At 42.4% G+C, this 14875-nt stretch overlaps 1 protein-coding gene across 2 annotated transcripts; it reads right to left on the bottom strand.

The window, feature by feature from the left end:
• Positions 1 to 102: 102 nt before the first annotated feature.
• On the bottom strand, positions 103 to 14055 carry LOC110534081 (ribosomal protein S6 kinase alpha-3). Of its 2 annotated transcripts, XM_021618739.3 has the most exons (22): positions 11861 to 14055; positions 10617 to 10661; positions 9632 to 9748; positions 7814 to 7895; positions 7551 to 7631; positions 7385 to 7464; positions 6517 to 6623; positions 6244 to 6281; positions 5889 to 6031; positions 5677 to 5747; positions 5472 to 5560; positions 5216 to 5280; positions 4980 to 5082; positions 4200 to 4324; positions 3968 to 4093; positions 3775 to 3864; positions 3316 to 3474; positions 2104 to 2265; positions 1860 to 1936; positions 1614 to 1731; positions 1322 to 1462; positions 103 to 1200 (listed from the first exon to the last, which is right to left on the bottom strand). In XM_021618739.3, exons 1-22 carry the CDS (start codon positions 11924 to 11926, stop codon positions 1078 to 1080), a joined length of 2208 nt encoding a protein of 735 aa, XP_021474414.3. In that variant the 5' UTR covers positions 11927 to 14055; the 3' UTR covers positions 103 to 1077. The 2 variants fall into 2 exon arrangements, with proteins under 2 accessions (XP_021474414.3, XP_021474413.2); XM_021618738.3 differs by lacking the exons at positions 10617 to 10661; positions 11861 to 14055 and adding an exon at positions 10110 to 10365.
• Between the last annotated feature and the right edge of the window lie 820 nt (positions 14056 to 14875).

Genomic DNA, 14875 nt, shown 5'->3' on the forward strand with positions numbered 1-14875 from the left:
CACCATACTGCCCTTGCGTGAAGCAGCATTATTTTCTAAAAAAGTGGTTCTGGTCTCCTACATTATGGCTTTCAGTGGAGGAAATAATAAAATACTGATACATTTGATTGTATATTTATTTATTCGTGATAATTTGAAAAAAAATTAAAGTTACAAAATAAGCTGCAGACACTTGCCTGGACCACACCTGAGAATGTTTTTTTCATCTGTTAAACATGGATAGACAGATGCCAAAGCAGAGGGGAAATACAGTGTCTATTCTCACCTCCATCTAGCATGTTACATTTCACAGCAGCTTCTTGGAAAGCCTTTCCCTTTAAAACAAAGCTGTCCTGTGGCCTCAATCATGCACACCAAGTAGAAAATGTTTCATTCATCCACATACAAAAATACATTCTTAATAGGCTCTTAAAATTAGACTGTAAAAGTAATCCTAATTGCTATAAGTATATCCCTTGTTCACGTGTTTCCCTTTATAAATCATGAGAAGGACAAAAAAAATGTAAAGACTGAGTAAAGCAAAAAAAAACTTTTGACCCCTGCCCGAACACAAAGGTCTGAGAGAAAGTGCAGCAGCAGAGGTGAGCACATTTTTCTCTCCCCAGGTTTGAAAGGGTCTTGGTAAACTGATTGTTGTAGAATTGAGGAGTTTGCCCAATAGATGGGTATAAGCAATAGCCCATATTGAGTACCTATCGTATCTTCTCAGATTTACACAAGTGCATAGGTAGTGGGGAGGGGGGGGGGGGGGGGTGAGACTGGCTTTTGCCATCTTGTAATCCTCTCTAAATCCCTTCATCCCGCAGTGCTTAACTCAATCTCTGTTTAAACAGACCTATAGGAATCCGTACAGTTAATTATATTTTTTTCTGGTAAATATATCTAATTTTCATAAAATAATATATACAGTCTTGTAACTCTTGATCTGTGGGCAGTGAAGATTGTACACGCAAATGCATTGTCAAGTTCCTTTTTGGTCTTACACACTGTTCTTCTAACACAGCTGGAGTCAAAACTCACGAATGCACTGGTGCAGTAGCATTAAACAGGTGAGATTGATAGTAGTGGCAAATGGATTCACAGGGCTGTGGAAGTCAACTTCTTCACCCCTCTTCGTTGAGCTAATGAGGAGTGTCCTACAGGGTCCAGCACAGGGGGAACATGCATGTTCAGAGCAGAGTAAGTGGCTGCCATCGCACCCTGTAGGAGGAAAAAGAGAAAAGTCTTGGAGTCTTACAATGTATCAATACCCAGCAGAGACTTTCTTTCAGAGTGGCAGAGAAGAGAGACTTTAGTGCATTGAATAAAGTTTTATTGTTACCTTGACCAAATGAGGGGTATCATGTCTATTGAGCTGGTACTTGGGCAACCGGTCCTTGTGTACTATCCAGGAGTGTCGCAGCACCTGAGCAGCAGTTAGCCTCTGGTGGGGGTCCACATGCAGCATCTTTGACACTAGGTCCTAAAGAAATCAATTCCAAAGTTCAGTTTGGACTACAACATCAAGTGCATTGTGCTAGGAACAAAGTATTTACTTTGGAAACTATTATCATAGAGTAATTGGATACTATGGAATGCACAGTGCTGTCGTCCAACCGATGTTCCAGACATACCTTGGCCTCTGCTGAGACAGAGTTCCAGTAGCCGCCTGTCAGAGAGAACTTTCCACTGCCAATCCGAGCTAAGACCTCTTCAGGAGTATCTTCTGGTCCATTGGCAAAAGGAGTGAACCTGAAACATCAAGAAAAACACATACTTCAAAAGGACCTCTAACATATGAAAGGACTTCATTTGTCCTCTTAAATTGTATTGCACATCATTGACTATTGCCTGCATTACAGTTGATAGAGCACACATACCCAGTAAGCATTGTGTAGAGCAGTACTCCCAGACTCCAGATATCACACGCTGCATCATAGCCCTGTTTCTTCAGCACCTAACAACATTAAGTATTGCACACTGCATTAGAATACAGAAAGCAAAGAACATTGTGTCACATACTAGACAAACATATTGAAAATTGAAAACACAGACTAGTTATACAGCAGACAAACATTAGCTGAGGATGCAGGTACTAGTCACAGAAACATGTAGAAGAGACACCTCGGGGGCGACAAAGTTGGCCGTGTAACACGGAGTCATCAGGAGCCCGTTTTCAGCTCTCAGCTGTTTGGCAAAGCCAAAGTCACAGATCCGGATGGACTCTGGGTTTCCAGACTCATCCACATACAGGATGTTACTGGGCTTCAGGTCTCTGTGGACAACCTGAGCAGGGGGACAGATATTTCATCAGTGACATCCTAAATCAGTGAGTCAAATTACATAGATGGCCAACTCATATTTCTTATATAGTGTGAGGTTGACCATGCGGTAGGATTTTAATAGCGATGAAATGAATGGATTTTTCTTGCCCAGAGTGAGGCTTTTTACTTGCAAGTGAAGATAATAATTGCCAGCAAAATGTAAAGTATTTACAAAAATAATAAACTGGATCAAATAGAGCTCCTCAAACAAAACCAAGCAGCATGCCAAACTGTTCCCTGCCCTGTCCCTCAATGAGGACAGGCTTCTTATAGCAATACCAATGGAAACCCTTACACATACTATATCTGGTCAATTAACATTCAAAGCACATGATATACCATACAGAAATGTTCAGCTAAATATATGTACCTATACCAGCACACATCTCAATAAAGGTGCTAGCATTCTTTAAGCGTCAATAACCTGGGATATAAACATGTACGTCCCCTGGAATAAGCTACTACCACATTACTCGTACCCTAAATAACCATGCGCTCAAACACGCCCCCATTTGCCCATTAATTCTCTGAACATAAATGAACAGAACTCTTCAACGACGAGAAAAACAGGTACTTTTTGCAAACAATTCTTTACTTTCAATCTAGCCATTACATTACCATAAAATGTGCCCTTGAATGTTCATTTAGCTCAGAAAAAGCATGCCCAGCACTACAAACAAATGGTTGGCACTCCCATAACCAAAATGACTGTCGGCGTAAACTCTAAGATGCATTTCTCTCGTCACAGGCGAACGGTCGGCCGCACCGAAGGACATAGGTAAACACATTCAATTCAATAAATATATGTGCATTCTTAAACCCATAAAGCGTTATTGATATAAGGTATATCTTTAAAATTATGTGACAAGATCATAAGTGGATCGTCACATACAGGAAAAGGTGCATATGTTGCTTTGAAAGTACCGAAGTGCTCTAGGTACAAACAATATAATGCACTAATATACTATGCTTTCCATGTATGTAATGTATCATAGTGATGGTGATTGCTTACCCCCTGTACATGCAGGTACTCCACAGTTTTGGTGATGGTGTGGAGAACCGCACTGGCCTCCCTCTCAGAGAAGAACTTCTGTCGGAGGATCTTATCCAGCAGCTCCCCTCCTTTCATCAGCTCTGTCACCAGGTACACGGAGCGCCCATCGTCATACACCTACAGTCAACAGAGCACAACCTCACACTGTTACCTAGAGAGATACTCACAAATAACTTGAGTCGTTAGAAGAGTATTCAGCGCAATCACCCCACCAAAAAAACAGAGACAGGTGGTGTAATTAGTCCGAGAAAATATGCCCATAACTCACTCAGAACATAGACATACTAGCCAAACAATGAAACAACAAAACACGTGAATCTAGAATAATAGCACCATCTTGCTGTAACTTTCAACTGTGGCTCAAAAGCAAAACAGTGTCGCTTGCTTCATGAGCATACTGCGGATGTGATGACTCACATCTTTGAGAGTGATGATGTTGGGGTGCTGTCCGTAACGCAGAATAATCTCCACCTCTTCTGTGGGGTCCCTCTTTGCCTTACTGATGATCTAAGATAATAACATCAGTAATGACCATTAATCATACCATTTTAAACATGGGCAGCCCCAGAGGGAGAAACTGACAATGTTTAAGGACAGTGTTACAACTCACCTTTACAGCATACTCCATACTGTTGCTCTTCTGAACGCAGCGTTTGCATATGGAGTAAGAGCCCACGCCGATGTCCTCCTTCACATCGTATACATCACTGAACGGTGCTGCGTTTCTGTGGAGTTGCTGAAAAGACAAAGATTCAGATACAGAGACCAGTTCTGTTATTTTCACACACAACCATATAATAACAGCAGATCATACCCCATAATGTATGTGTATGTGTTGGTACCTGTATTGAGGTCATGTTCATGCTGGTGGTCTGTGGTGGTTGACTCTCCTCCGTCGAGATGGCCACGAAGCTGAAGCCTCTGAAAAGCTGGTGGGCGTTGGCACTCGGGGGACAGCCAGGAGAGTCTGTAGGGACAATCCTCACGTCAATCCGCTCGCTACTTTTCATTCACACAATTAATAATTATAATGATAGTGGGTGTTTATTCTTCTGGCTATTGTTAAGTTCCAATTCGCCACTTGATGCAAGAGTGATATACCGTTGGGCGATGTTCCCATTTAATTCAGAAAATAACACGATGACAGATTAAACTTGATGGCGATGGTTTGTGGTCGAGTAATCCGGGTAAAAACCATGTGAATCTCCCAATTCACCCATGCAGCCCTACTATCTGTTTGCCTGTGACCCTATATGCCTGACCCACCACCTGACCCATAACCCAAGTGAGACTGCTCTCTAGTGGTGAGAAGACCAAACAGCCATCAAAATGGTTCTTACACTTTTATTTGTCCTATTTCACATGTGAATTGGAAATTAGTTTTTTGCATATCCCAATTCCTGGGAGAGTGGGGTCACAGGTAGGGTCAGCCACCATCAACGGCAACTCTGTGAGCAATGGGCACAGACGGATTTTTCATCTTGTCGGCTCTGGGATTCAAACTAGCAACCTTTCGGTTACTGGCCCAACACGCTAACCACTAGGCTACCTGCCGCCAATAACACTGTTCAGATTATGAAACTGTGTATTGTAAAAGCGCCAAACAAGAACCTTTTATTTACCTCGTGGAGTTTTTGCAGTGAATTCAGAGTCAAAGTAGACAGTGTCATCAGGTCTGCCACTCGCAGGTTTAAAGGGGGGATGGATTTCTCTCCTGAATAATTTCTACAGGCATACCAAGAAAAAGGGATGCTAAATGGAATAAACCTGAACATGTTAAAAACACAAAAATACATGTATAATACATAAGGACAACGTAGTAGGCAGATGGTACACATCTGAATAGCCAAAAACTTACATTCCAGTCAATAGTGGAAAAGAAGAAATGTCTCTTGATCTCTTCCACTCCGTCTGGACCAGCACCTGTGAACAACAAAAACCACACACACATCACATCAGGACAGCTGGGGTAATAGGATTGCAGTTGTTCAAACATTCGGTGATGTTTCAGTAAAGTCGGACTAGCGTTTTTCCATTTGAGTGTGTTTTATTTGAGCCACCCATTAGTTACAAGACACGGCAGAAAATACAATTTTAGTGATGAGATTGATTACCCAGTCTGTTGCCTGGGTTGCGTTTGAACAGGTTACGTAGGAGAGACTGGGCCTCTTGACTCAAGGACTGTGGCATTCCCAGCTTGGCCCTGCAGTGCAAACAAAAAAAAGTACTATGGTAAATGAAGTACAAATTATGGCTAACTATTTTAACAGCCTGGTAAAACTGGTACGAGAGAATGGGACATGTTGAGGGAGGACGCACTTCAGTATCATGGTCATGGTTTCCTTCCGATCCTTCCCTTGGAAAGGCAGTGTTCCCGTCAACATCTCAAACTGGGGAAGACGAAAACAGTTGTCCTGTCAGCCATTGGACACATTGGCCCATACAGGCAGATATGAAGGCACACTTGATACCAGTCAGATATTTGAACACATCCCAGAGTAATAAAAGGTAAAAGAGCAACAAGCATTCACCATGAGCACGCCGTAGGACCACCAGTCGGCGCTAAGGGTGTGTCCTCGGCGGTTCACGACCTCTGGTGCCATGTACTCCACTGTTCCGCAGAAAGAGTAGGCCTTGTTTTCATGATCAATGGACTCTTTACTCAGGCCGAAGTCTGGAACAAACAAAGGGCAGCAAAATGAGCCTGTGCTTAAATTCTATTCATAATCAAGCAGAAAACTGTACATAGGCAAACTGAGGGCTCCTAAAATGACATGCAAAGGTATTAATATGACTAGCAGTGCTTTCCTATTGTGCTTGGTGAATGAGTCAGGCTAAGTGTGAATATGAAGCATGAATATTTAATAGAAGCAGAGCATTACTCACCAGTGAGTTTGATATGTCCCTGCTCATCTAACAAGATGCTGAAAGGACAGAGTGATCTCAGTCAGAGAGGAAAACAACATTCACCAGCAGAAACTCACACAGTAAATAGACAGTATATAACATTGTCCCTTCTACGCTCCAAATTGATTTGACTCAAAATAACGTTTGGCTTAAATATGAATAATACACATGTATTTTCCAGGTTGCTGATTGGAAGAGAAACAAGTACATAATGTGCATAAGCAATGTTTATAGCATTAGTGTGATAGGTACTTCTCAGGTTTAAGATCTCTGTAGATGATTCCCAGGCCATGCAGATGGTCCAGTGCCAGAGCCAGCTCTGCCAGGTAGAACTTCACATCCTCCTCTGTGAACATCACCTGGGAGTATGGAGACAGGCTGATTTAAAATAACGTACCTACTGATACACAAAATACACAGAAATTATTCAAAATGTGTCCTTTTTCTAAATATACTGAACAAAAACAACCATTTAAAAGATTTTACTGAGCTACAGTTCATATAAGAAAATCAGGCAATTTCAATAAATTCATTATGCCCTAATCTATGAATTTCACTTGACTGAGCAAGGGCACAGTCATGAGTGGGCCCTGGAGGGCATAGGCCCACTCTCTGGGGAGCCAGGCCCAGTCAATCAGAATGAGATTTTTTTTTTACCACAAAAGGGCCTTATTACAGACAGAAATACTCCTCAGCACCCCCCCTCAAACATCCAGCAGGTGCAGAAGCCGGATGTGGAGGTCCTGGGTTGGCATGGTTACACGTGGTCTGCGGTTGTGAGGCCGGTTGGACATACTGCCAAATTCTCTAAAATGACGTTGGAGGCGGCTTATGGTAGAGAAATTAATATTAAATTCTCTGGCAACAACTCTGTTGGACATTCCTGCAGTCAGCATGCCAGTTGCACGCTCCCTTAAAACTTGAGACATCTCTGGCATTGTGTTTTGTGAATTTTTTTGGGAGAAATAAGCTATTTGTGCTTATGAACATCATCTGGGGTCTTATATTTCAGCTCATGAAACATAGGACCAACACTTTACATGTTGCGTTTATATTTGTGTTTAGTGTAAAACAATTATAAATCGTAGAAAACCCCCCTCAGGATTAGAATTTGGTTTACCTCTTTGGACAGCCGTGTGAATAAATCTCCACCCCTGAGGAAGTCCAGAATCAGGTACAGCTTCCCTTCTGTCTGGAATGCTGTGAGGAATCATGGGTACATGTTCAACTCAAAACACATCAAAAAAAATATATATGGCAGGTCAGTGAGATGTCTGATAACTCACCGTAATGTAGTCGGACGATAAAAGGATGGTTCACCTCCACCAAAATATCTCGCTCCATCTTAGTCCGGACCCTATCTCGCACTGGTTATACGTGATAAGAATAATAAGTGAAACACGGCTATATAGAATTCATCAAGAAAGATTGATAATGTAGTTGTAAAGTAGTTCTAAACCCAGAAAGATAGACACTGTAGTTGTAAAGTAGTTCTCTATATTCAATATAAACATATTCACAAAAAAAATCATCTGTGCACTGACCCTACCTTTCAATGTGGCCTTTTTCAGCACCTTCATAGCATAGAGCTGTCCAGCATCAGGCCCTGTTATTTTCTTCACAAGGAACACCTGAACATCAATAGACAGAAACACAAATCAGTTCATTGTTAATCACAACATCTTCCATCAATTTGTCAGTCTCATTTACACAAATGTTTAGAGATATGATCATACTTCCAACCATAATTCATACAGTTGAAGTCAGAAGTTTACATACACCTTTGCCAAATACATTTAAACTCAGTTTTTCACAATTCCTGACATTTAATCCTAGTAAAAAGTCCCTGTCATAGGTCAGTTAGGATCACCACTTTATATTAAGAATGTGAAATGTAAGAATAATAGAGAATGATTTATTTCAGCTTTTATTTCTTTCATCACATTCCTAGTGGGTCAGAAGTTTACATGCTCAATTAGTATATGGTAGTATTGCCTTTAAATTGTTGAACTCGGGTCAAGCGTTTCGGGTAGCCTTCCACAAGCTTCCCACAATAAGTTGTGTGAATTTTGGCACATTCCTCCTGACAGAGCTGGTGTAACTCAGGTTTGTAGGCTTCCTTGCTCGCACACGCTTTTTCAGTTCTGCCCACAAATGTTCTATAGGATTGATGTCAGGGCTTTGTGATGGACACTCCAATACCTTGACTTTGTTGTCCTTAAGCCATTTTGCCACAATTTTGGAAGTATGCTTGGGGTCATTGTCCATGGAAGACCCATTTGCGACCAAGCTTCAACTTCCGGACTGATGTCTTGAGATGTTGCTTCAATATATCCACATAATTTCCCTACCTCATGATTCCATCTATTTTGTGAAGTGCTCCAGTCCCTCCTGCAGCAAAGCACAGCCACAACATGATGCTGCTCCCCTGTACTTCACGGTTGGGATGGTGTTCTTCGGCTTGCAAGCCTCCCCTTTTTCCTCCAAACATAACAATGATCAATGTGGCCAAACAGCTCTATTTTTGTTTTATCAGACCAGAGGACATTTCTGCAAAAAGTATGATCTTTGTCCCCATGTGCAGTTACAAACCGTAGTCTGGCTTTTTTTATGCCGGTTTGGACCAGTGGCTTCTTCCTTGCTGAGCGGCCTTTCAGGTTATCTAGATATAGGACTCGTTTTACTGTGGATATAGATACTTTTGTAAAGGTTTCCTCCAGCTTCTTCACAAGGTCCTTTGCTGTTGTTCTGGGATTGATTTGCACTTTTCGCACCAAAGTACGTTCGTCTCTAGGAGACAGAACACGTCTCCTTCCTGAGCGGTATGACGGCTACGTGGTCCCATGGTGTTTATTGTTGCGTACTATTGTTTGTACAGATGAACGTGGTGAACGTGGATTTTTATTTTCCCATGATGTCACGCAACGAGGCACTGAGTTTGAAGGTAGGCCTTGCAATACATCCACAGGTATACCTCCAATTGACTCAAATGATGTCAATTAGCCTATCAGAAGCTTCTAAAGCCATGACATCATTTTCTGGAATTTTCCAAGCTGTTTAAAGGCACAGTCAATTTAGTGTATGTAAACCTCTGACCCACTGGAATTGTGATACAGTGAATTATAATTGAAATAATCTATCTGTAAACAATTGTTGGAAAAATTACTTGTGTCATGCACAAAGTAGATGTCTTAACCAACTTACCAAACTATAGTTTGTTAATGTGGAGTGGTTGAAAAACAAGTTAATGATTCCAACCTAAGTGTATGTAAACCTCCGACTTCAACTGTATATGAATAATATTATCTTTAAGAAAAATTAACATTACAACCAGGTCTACAAATGTCAACCTCACACAATAATTTACCTTCCCAAAGGATCCCTGTCCCAGGACCTTGCGCAGCTCAAACTGCCGCGGATCAGCCTTTTCAGAGCCCTCTTTAACATGGTGTGTGATACTGATCTCATTCACAAAGCCCTCATCCTGTGAAAGAAAAGAGACGCAGTCAAACCAAAGCCAGGCGCGACCCAAATACACAGCACAGCAGTATGGAAAAAGACAACAATACACAGCAATTCTATAAACAAAAACAGATGTGAGTACGAAAACAAACACACGAAACATGCAAAGAATAAGCAAATATACAAAGCAATAGAATGAATCAAATCAAATATATTCACAACCTTTGATTTAAAACCACACTAATAAAGAGACTGCATACTCAGCGCCTTTTCTCTGCACTAAAGCAGAGAGTCATACTGTGAGAGGATGGAGAAATAAACTCCCATGCTTTCCCACCAAAACACAACACCAAACCAGACCCACGTACAGCACACCAGCTTACAGTGAGGTCCTTCTTTGGCCCGTGTTCTGCCCAAGCAGAGGCCAAATCCCCCATGCCGGTGCTGGGCCAGCAGAGCCCCTCTCCCTGTGTCAGTGTTGCCGACAGGCTGCTGTGGGGGAGACTGCGCTGCACTCGGATCAGCCGGGACTGGCAGCTTGCAACTGGTTGCCATGCCACCAACACCCCCTCCCATTGCATCAGAGGTGGTGTGGAGGAGGATGACTAAAGACACAGTATGCTCCCTCTCTCTTTCACAGTCACTCTCAGGCTCTTTCTTTACCCCCTCATCTTCGCTAACCATTTTCTTCTCTTTTTACTCAGACGACCCCACCACTATGCCACTTTAATACATAGTACTCAGCATTATTGTGGAGTGCCTGAATGTAGGTGTTTGAGCAAGTGAGTAAGAGAGAAGAAGAAAGCACAACATAAACACACCAACTGTGGAAATTAGACAGTCAGGGAGAAGACAGAAGTTGAGATTATATTTATATTATTTTAACTTACACTGCATGCAGTATCATCATCATCCCCCATGGAGTCATCCATGACCTGTACAACACATAAAACATATCATCTCTCTCTATCCCTTAAGGTCCTTGTGTAATTGTACCCCTTAGCCACGCCCCTAGCCCTACTGTCATTTGTATACTATTTATGTGTACTTGTTCCCCATCTACCTTCGTATTGATTTATTATTGTTAATAATAAAAAATAATAAAAACTCACAATTGCGGTATTTTTTGACACTGTCTAAATATGCTTCAGGGCCAATTGTTAAGTTGATTATAAAACATATATAAATAAAACTGTATTTATTAATAAGCCTTGTTTACCCATTAGAACTTGTCCAATAAACATTGCATGTTCCCTGTAGTGAGTGAATTACCCAAAGGTCAGCCAGCCCAGCAGCTAGTTAGTGAGTAGTTATGATACACTGAGTGAAACAAAACATTAGGAACAAGAACACATTCCTGATTGCGCTGCACCCCCTTTCCCCTCAGAACAGCCTCAATTCATCGGGCATGGACCACATTGTGTCGAAAGCGTTCCACAGGGATGCTGGCCCATGTTGACTCCAATGCTTCCCACAGTTGTGTCAAGTTTAGCTGGATGTCCTTTGGGTGGTGGACCATTCTTGATAGACACGGGAAACTGTTGAGCGTGAAAAACCCAGCAGCGTTGCAGTTCTTGACACACTCAAACCGGTGTGCCTGGCATCTACTACCATAACCCCATTCAAAGGCACTTAAATATTTTGTCTTGCATTCACCCTCTGAATGGCACACATGCACAATTCATGTATCAATTGTCTCAAGGCTTAAAACTCCTTATTTAACCCGCCGCCTCCCGTTCACCTACACTGGTTGACGTCGATTTAACATCAGTGACATCAATAAGGGGTCGTAGCATTCACCTTGTCAGTCTCATAGAAAGAGCAGGTGTTCCTAATGTTTTGTGCACTCAGTGTATATTGCGATTAGTTTAACCCCACCACAGCTTCCTTCCGGCCACAAATGTCTGTTGTTACAATGTAGCAACCTGCACTTGAGAAAATTAGATAACTTAAGATCACAATGCTGTCCTTTTGTTAATCGTTTAAGTTTTAAAATCAGTTTGTGCGAAACCAAAACGAGGTTGCTGTCCCACAAACTCTAGGGAGGACGTCAACTCACAAGAGACCGCGGCAATCATTGACGACAAATGACAGCTACGGTGGCCATAGGTCATTCATTTCCATGCCTATTTACCTCTGTTTCAGAATTGCCCAATGCCATTTTCTGCCAAGGGTCTGCTCCAAACTGTGCCAAGGGCATCTTCGACAAGAGTTCAGTCGCGAGCTTCCAGTGACTTGAAGCTTTCAAGGGTTGAGATAAGTACAAATATTTCTTGAGGTGGGGGGGTCTCTGTTCAACGAGAAAAACAAAATCGTAAGAGGGTTTCAATGTAAACGCGACTGTAAGTATACACTACTTTTATCACTACTCCTAATGTTTTCTTGAAACTACATAGTTTACACTTTTTTCCACAACAAAATCTCTCACTTCCGTTCTCAATATGGCGCCGTAGCTGGGTGTACCTGTCTGTCAGAACAGGCTGAGGAATGCGTCACCCTTATGCCATTGGTTGGCAGGAACAGGATACCGTCCTCGAGACAGGTAATGATAAGCAATAAACTAAAATGTATCAAATATGCCTTGAGATGACAAATGTCACCTAGGACTTATATTACAGTGGGGTCCTATTAGTCAAATAGCCATGTCATTGTGTAACATTTATTTTTATTTAACTAGGCAAGTCAGCTAAGAACACATTCTTATTTACTATGATGGCCTACCAAAAGGCCTCCTGCAGGGAAGGGGGCTGGGATTAAAAATACAGGATAAAACACACATCACGACAAGAGATAACATTACATAAAGAGAGACCTAAGACAACAACATAGCATGGTAGCAACACAACATGGCAGCAGCACAAAACAGGGTACAAACATTATTGGGCAACATTGAGCCTCCCATCCATGCCATTTAAGAGCAAGGGATAAAACAACGTGTGTGTGATATATATATATATTTATTTCAAGTTTGGACACACCTACTCACTCATTCAAGGGTTTTTCTGTTTTCTGTAGAATAGTAGTGAAGACATCTAAACTATGAAATAACACATATGGAATCATGTAGTAACCAAAAAAGTGTTAAACAAATTATATTTTAGATTATTCAAAGTAGCCACCCTTTACCTTGATGACAACTTTGCACACTCTTGGCATTCTCTCAACCAGCTTCACCTGGAATGCTTTTCCAACAGTTTTGCAGGAGTTCCCACATATGCTGAGCACTTGTTGGCTGCTTTTCCTTCACTCTGCGTTCCAACTCATACCAAACCATCTCAATTGGGTTGAGGTCAGGTGATTGTGGAGGCCAGGTTATCTGATGTAGCACTCCATCACTCTCCTTCTGGGTCAAATAGCCCTTACACAGCCTGGAGGTGGGTTGGGTCATTGTCCTGTTGAAAAACAAATGATAGTCCCACTAAGCGAAAACCAGATGGGATGGTGAATAGCTGCAGAATGCTGTGGTAGCCATGCTGGTTAAGTGTGCCTTGAATTTTAAATAAATCACTGACAGTCTCACCAGCAAAGCAACCCCACACCATCACACCTCCTCCTCCATGCTTCACGGTGGGAATCACACATGCGGAGATCATCCGTTCACCTACTCTGCGTCTCACAAGGACAGCAGTTGGACTCATCAGACCAATTTGGACTTATCAGACCAAAGGACAGATTGTCACCGGTCTAATGTCCATTGCTCGTGTTTCTTGGCCTAAGAAAGTATCTTCTTCTTCTTGGTGTCCTTTTAATAGTGGTTTCTTTGCAACAATTTGACCATAAAGGCCTGACTCACACAGTCTCCCCTGAACAGTTGATGTTGAGATGTGTCTGTTACTTGAACTCTGTGAAGCATTCATTTGGGCTGCAATTTCTGAGGCACTCTAATGAACTTATCCTCTGCAGCAGAGGTAACTCTGGGTCTTCCTTTGCTGTGGCGGTCCTCATGAGAGCCAGTTTCGTCATAGTGCTCGATGGGTTTTGCGACTGCACTTGAAGAAACTTTCAAAGTTCTTAATTTTCACAATTGACTGACCTTCATGTCTTAAAGTATTGCTGGACTGTCATTTCTCTTTGCTTATTTTAGCTGTTCTTGCCAAAATAATTGCTTCCTGTAGCACTAATTCCAAAAGGTTTCGGGACACTGTAAAGTCATGGAGAATAAGAGCACCTCCTCCCAGCTGCCCACTGCACAGAGGATAGGAAACACTGTCATCTCCGATAAATCTACGATAATCAATCATTTCAATAAGCATTTTTCTACGGCTGGCCATGCTTTCCACCTGGCTACCCCTACCCCGGCCAACATCTCAGCACCCCCTGCAGCAACTTGCCCAAACCCGCTTCTCCGTCACCCAAATCTAGACAGCTGATGTTTTGAAAGAGCTGCAAAATCTGGGTCCCTACAAATCAGCTGGGCTAGACAATCTGGACCCTCTCCATTGTTGCAACCCCTATTACTAGCTTGTTCAACCTCTCTTTCGTATCGTCTGAGATCCCCAAAGATTGGAAAGCTGCCACGGTCAGCTTTCCACTCTAGACCCAAACTGTTATAGACCTACATCCATCCTGCACTGCCTTTCTAAAATCTTCGAAAGCCAAGTTAACAGATCACCGACCATTTCGAATCCCACCGTACCTTCTCCGCTATGCAATCTGGTTTCCGAGCTAGTCATGGGTGCACCTCAGCCACGCTCAAGGTCCTAAACGATATCATAACTGCCATCGATAAAAGATAGTACTGTGCAGCCGGATTCATCGACCTGGCCAAGGCTTTCGACTCTGTCAATCACCACATTCAAATCAAATGTATTTATATAGCCCTTCGTACATCAGCTGATATCTCAAAGTGCTGTACAGAAACCCAGCCTATAACCCCAAACAGCAAGCAATGCAGGTGTGAAGCACGTTGGCTTGAAAAAACTCCCTAGAAAGGCCGAAACCTAGAGAGGAACCAGGCTATGAGGGGTGGCCAGTCCTCTTCTGGCTGTGCTGGGTGGAGATTATAACAGAACATGGCCAAGATGTTCAAATGTTCATAAATGACCAGCATGGTCAAATAATAGGTCTGGGACAGGTAGCACGTCCGGTAAACAGGTCAGGATTCCATAGCCACAGGCAGAACAGTTGAAACTGGAGCAGCAGCACGGCC

This window comes from Oncorhynchus mykiss, chromosome 10 (assembly GCF_057628025.1).
Source record: "Oncorhynchus mykiss isolate SJ-2025 chromosome 10, ASM5762802v1, whole genome shotgun sequence".
Taxonomy (NCBI): domain Eukaryota; kingdom Metazoa; phylum Chordata; class Actinopteri; order Salmoniformes; family Salmonidae; genus Oncorhynchus; species Oncorhynchus mykiss.

Bases quoted from the DNA above. Each gene is read 5' to 3' on its own strand.
- LOC110534081 (XM_021618738.3), bottom strand. From the start codon at position 10,307: ATGCAATGGGAGGGGGTGTTGGTGGCATGGCAACCAGTTGCAAGCTGC. The intron at 5,561-5,676 runs GTGCGTCCTCCC...TTTGCACTGCAG, and splicing joins ACCATGACCATGATACTGAA to GGCCAAGCTGGGAATGCCAC. The intron at 3,475-3,774 runs GTGAGTCATCAC...TGTTGACTGTAG, and splicing joins ACATCATCACTCTCAAAGAT to GTGTATGACGATGGGCGCTC.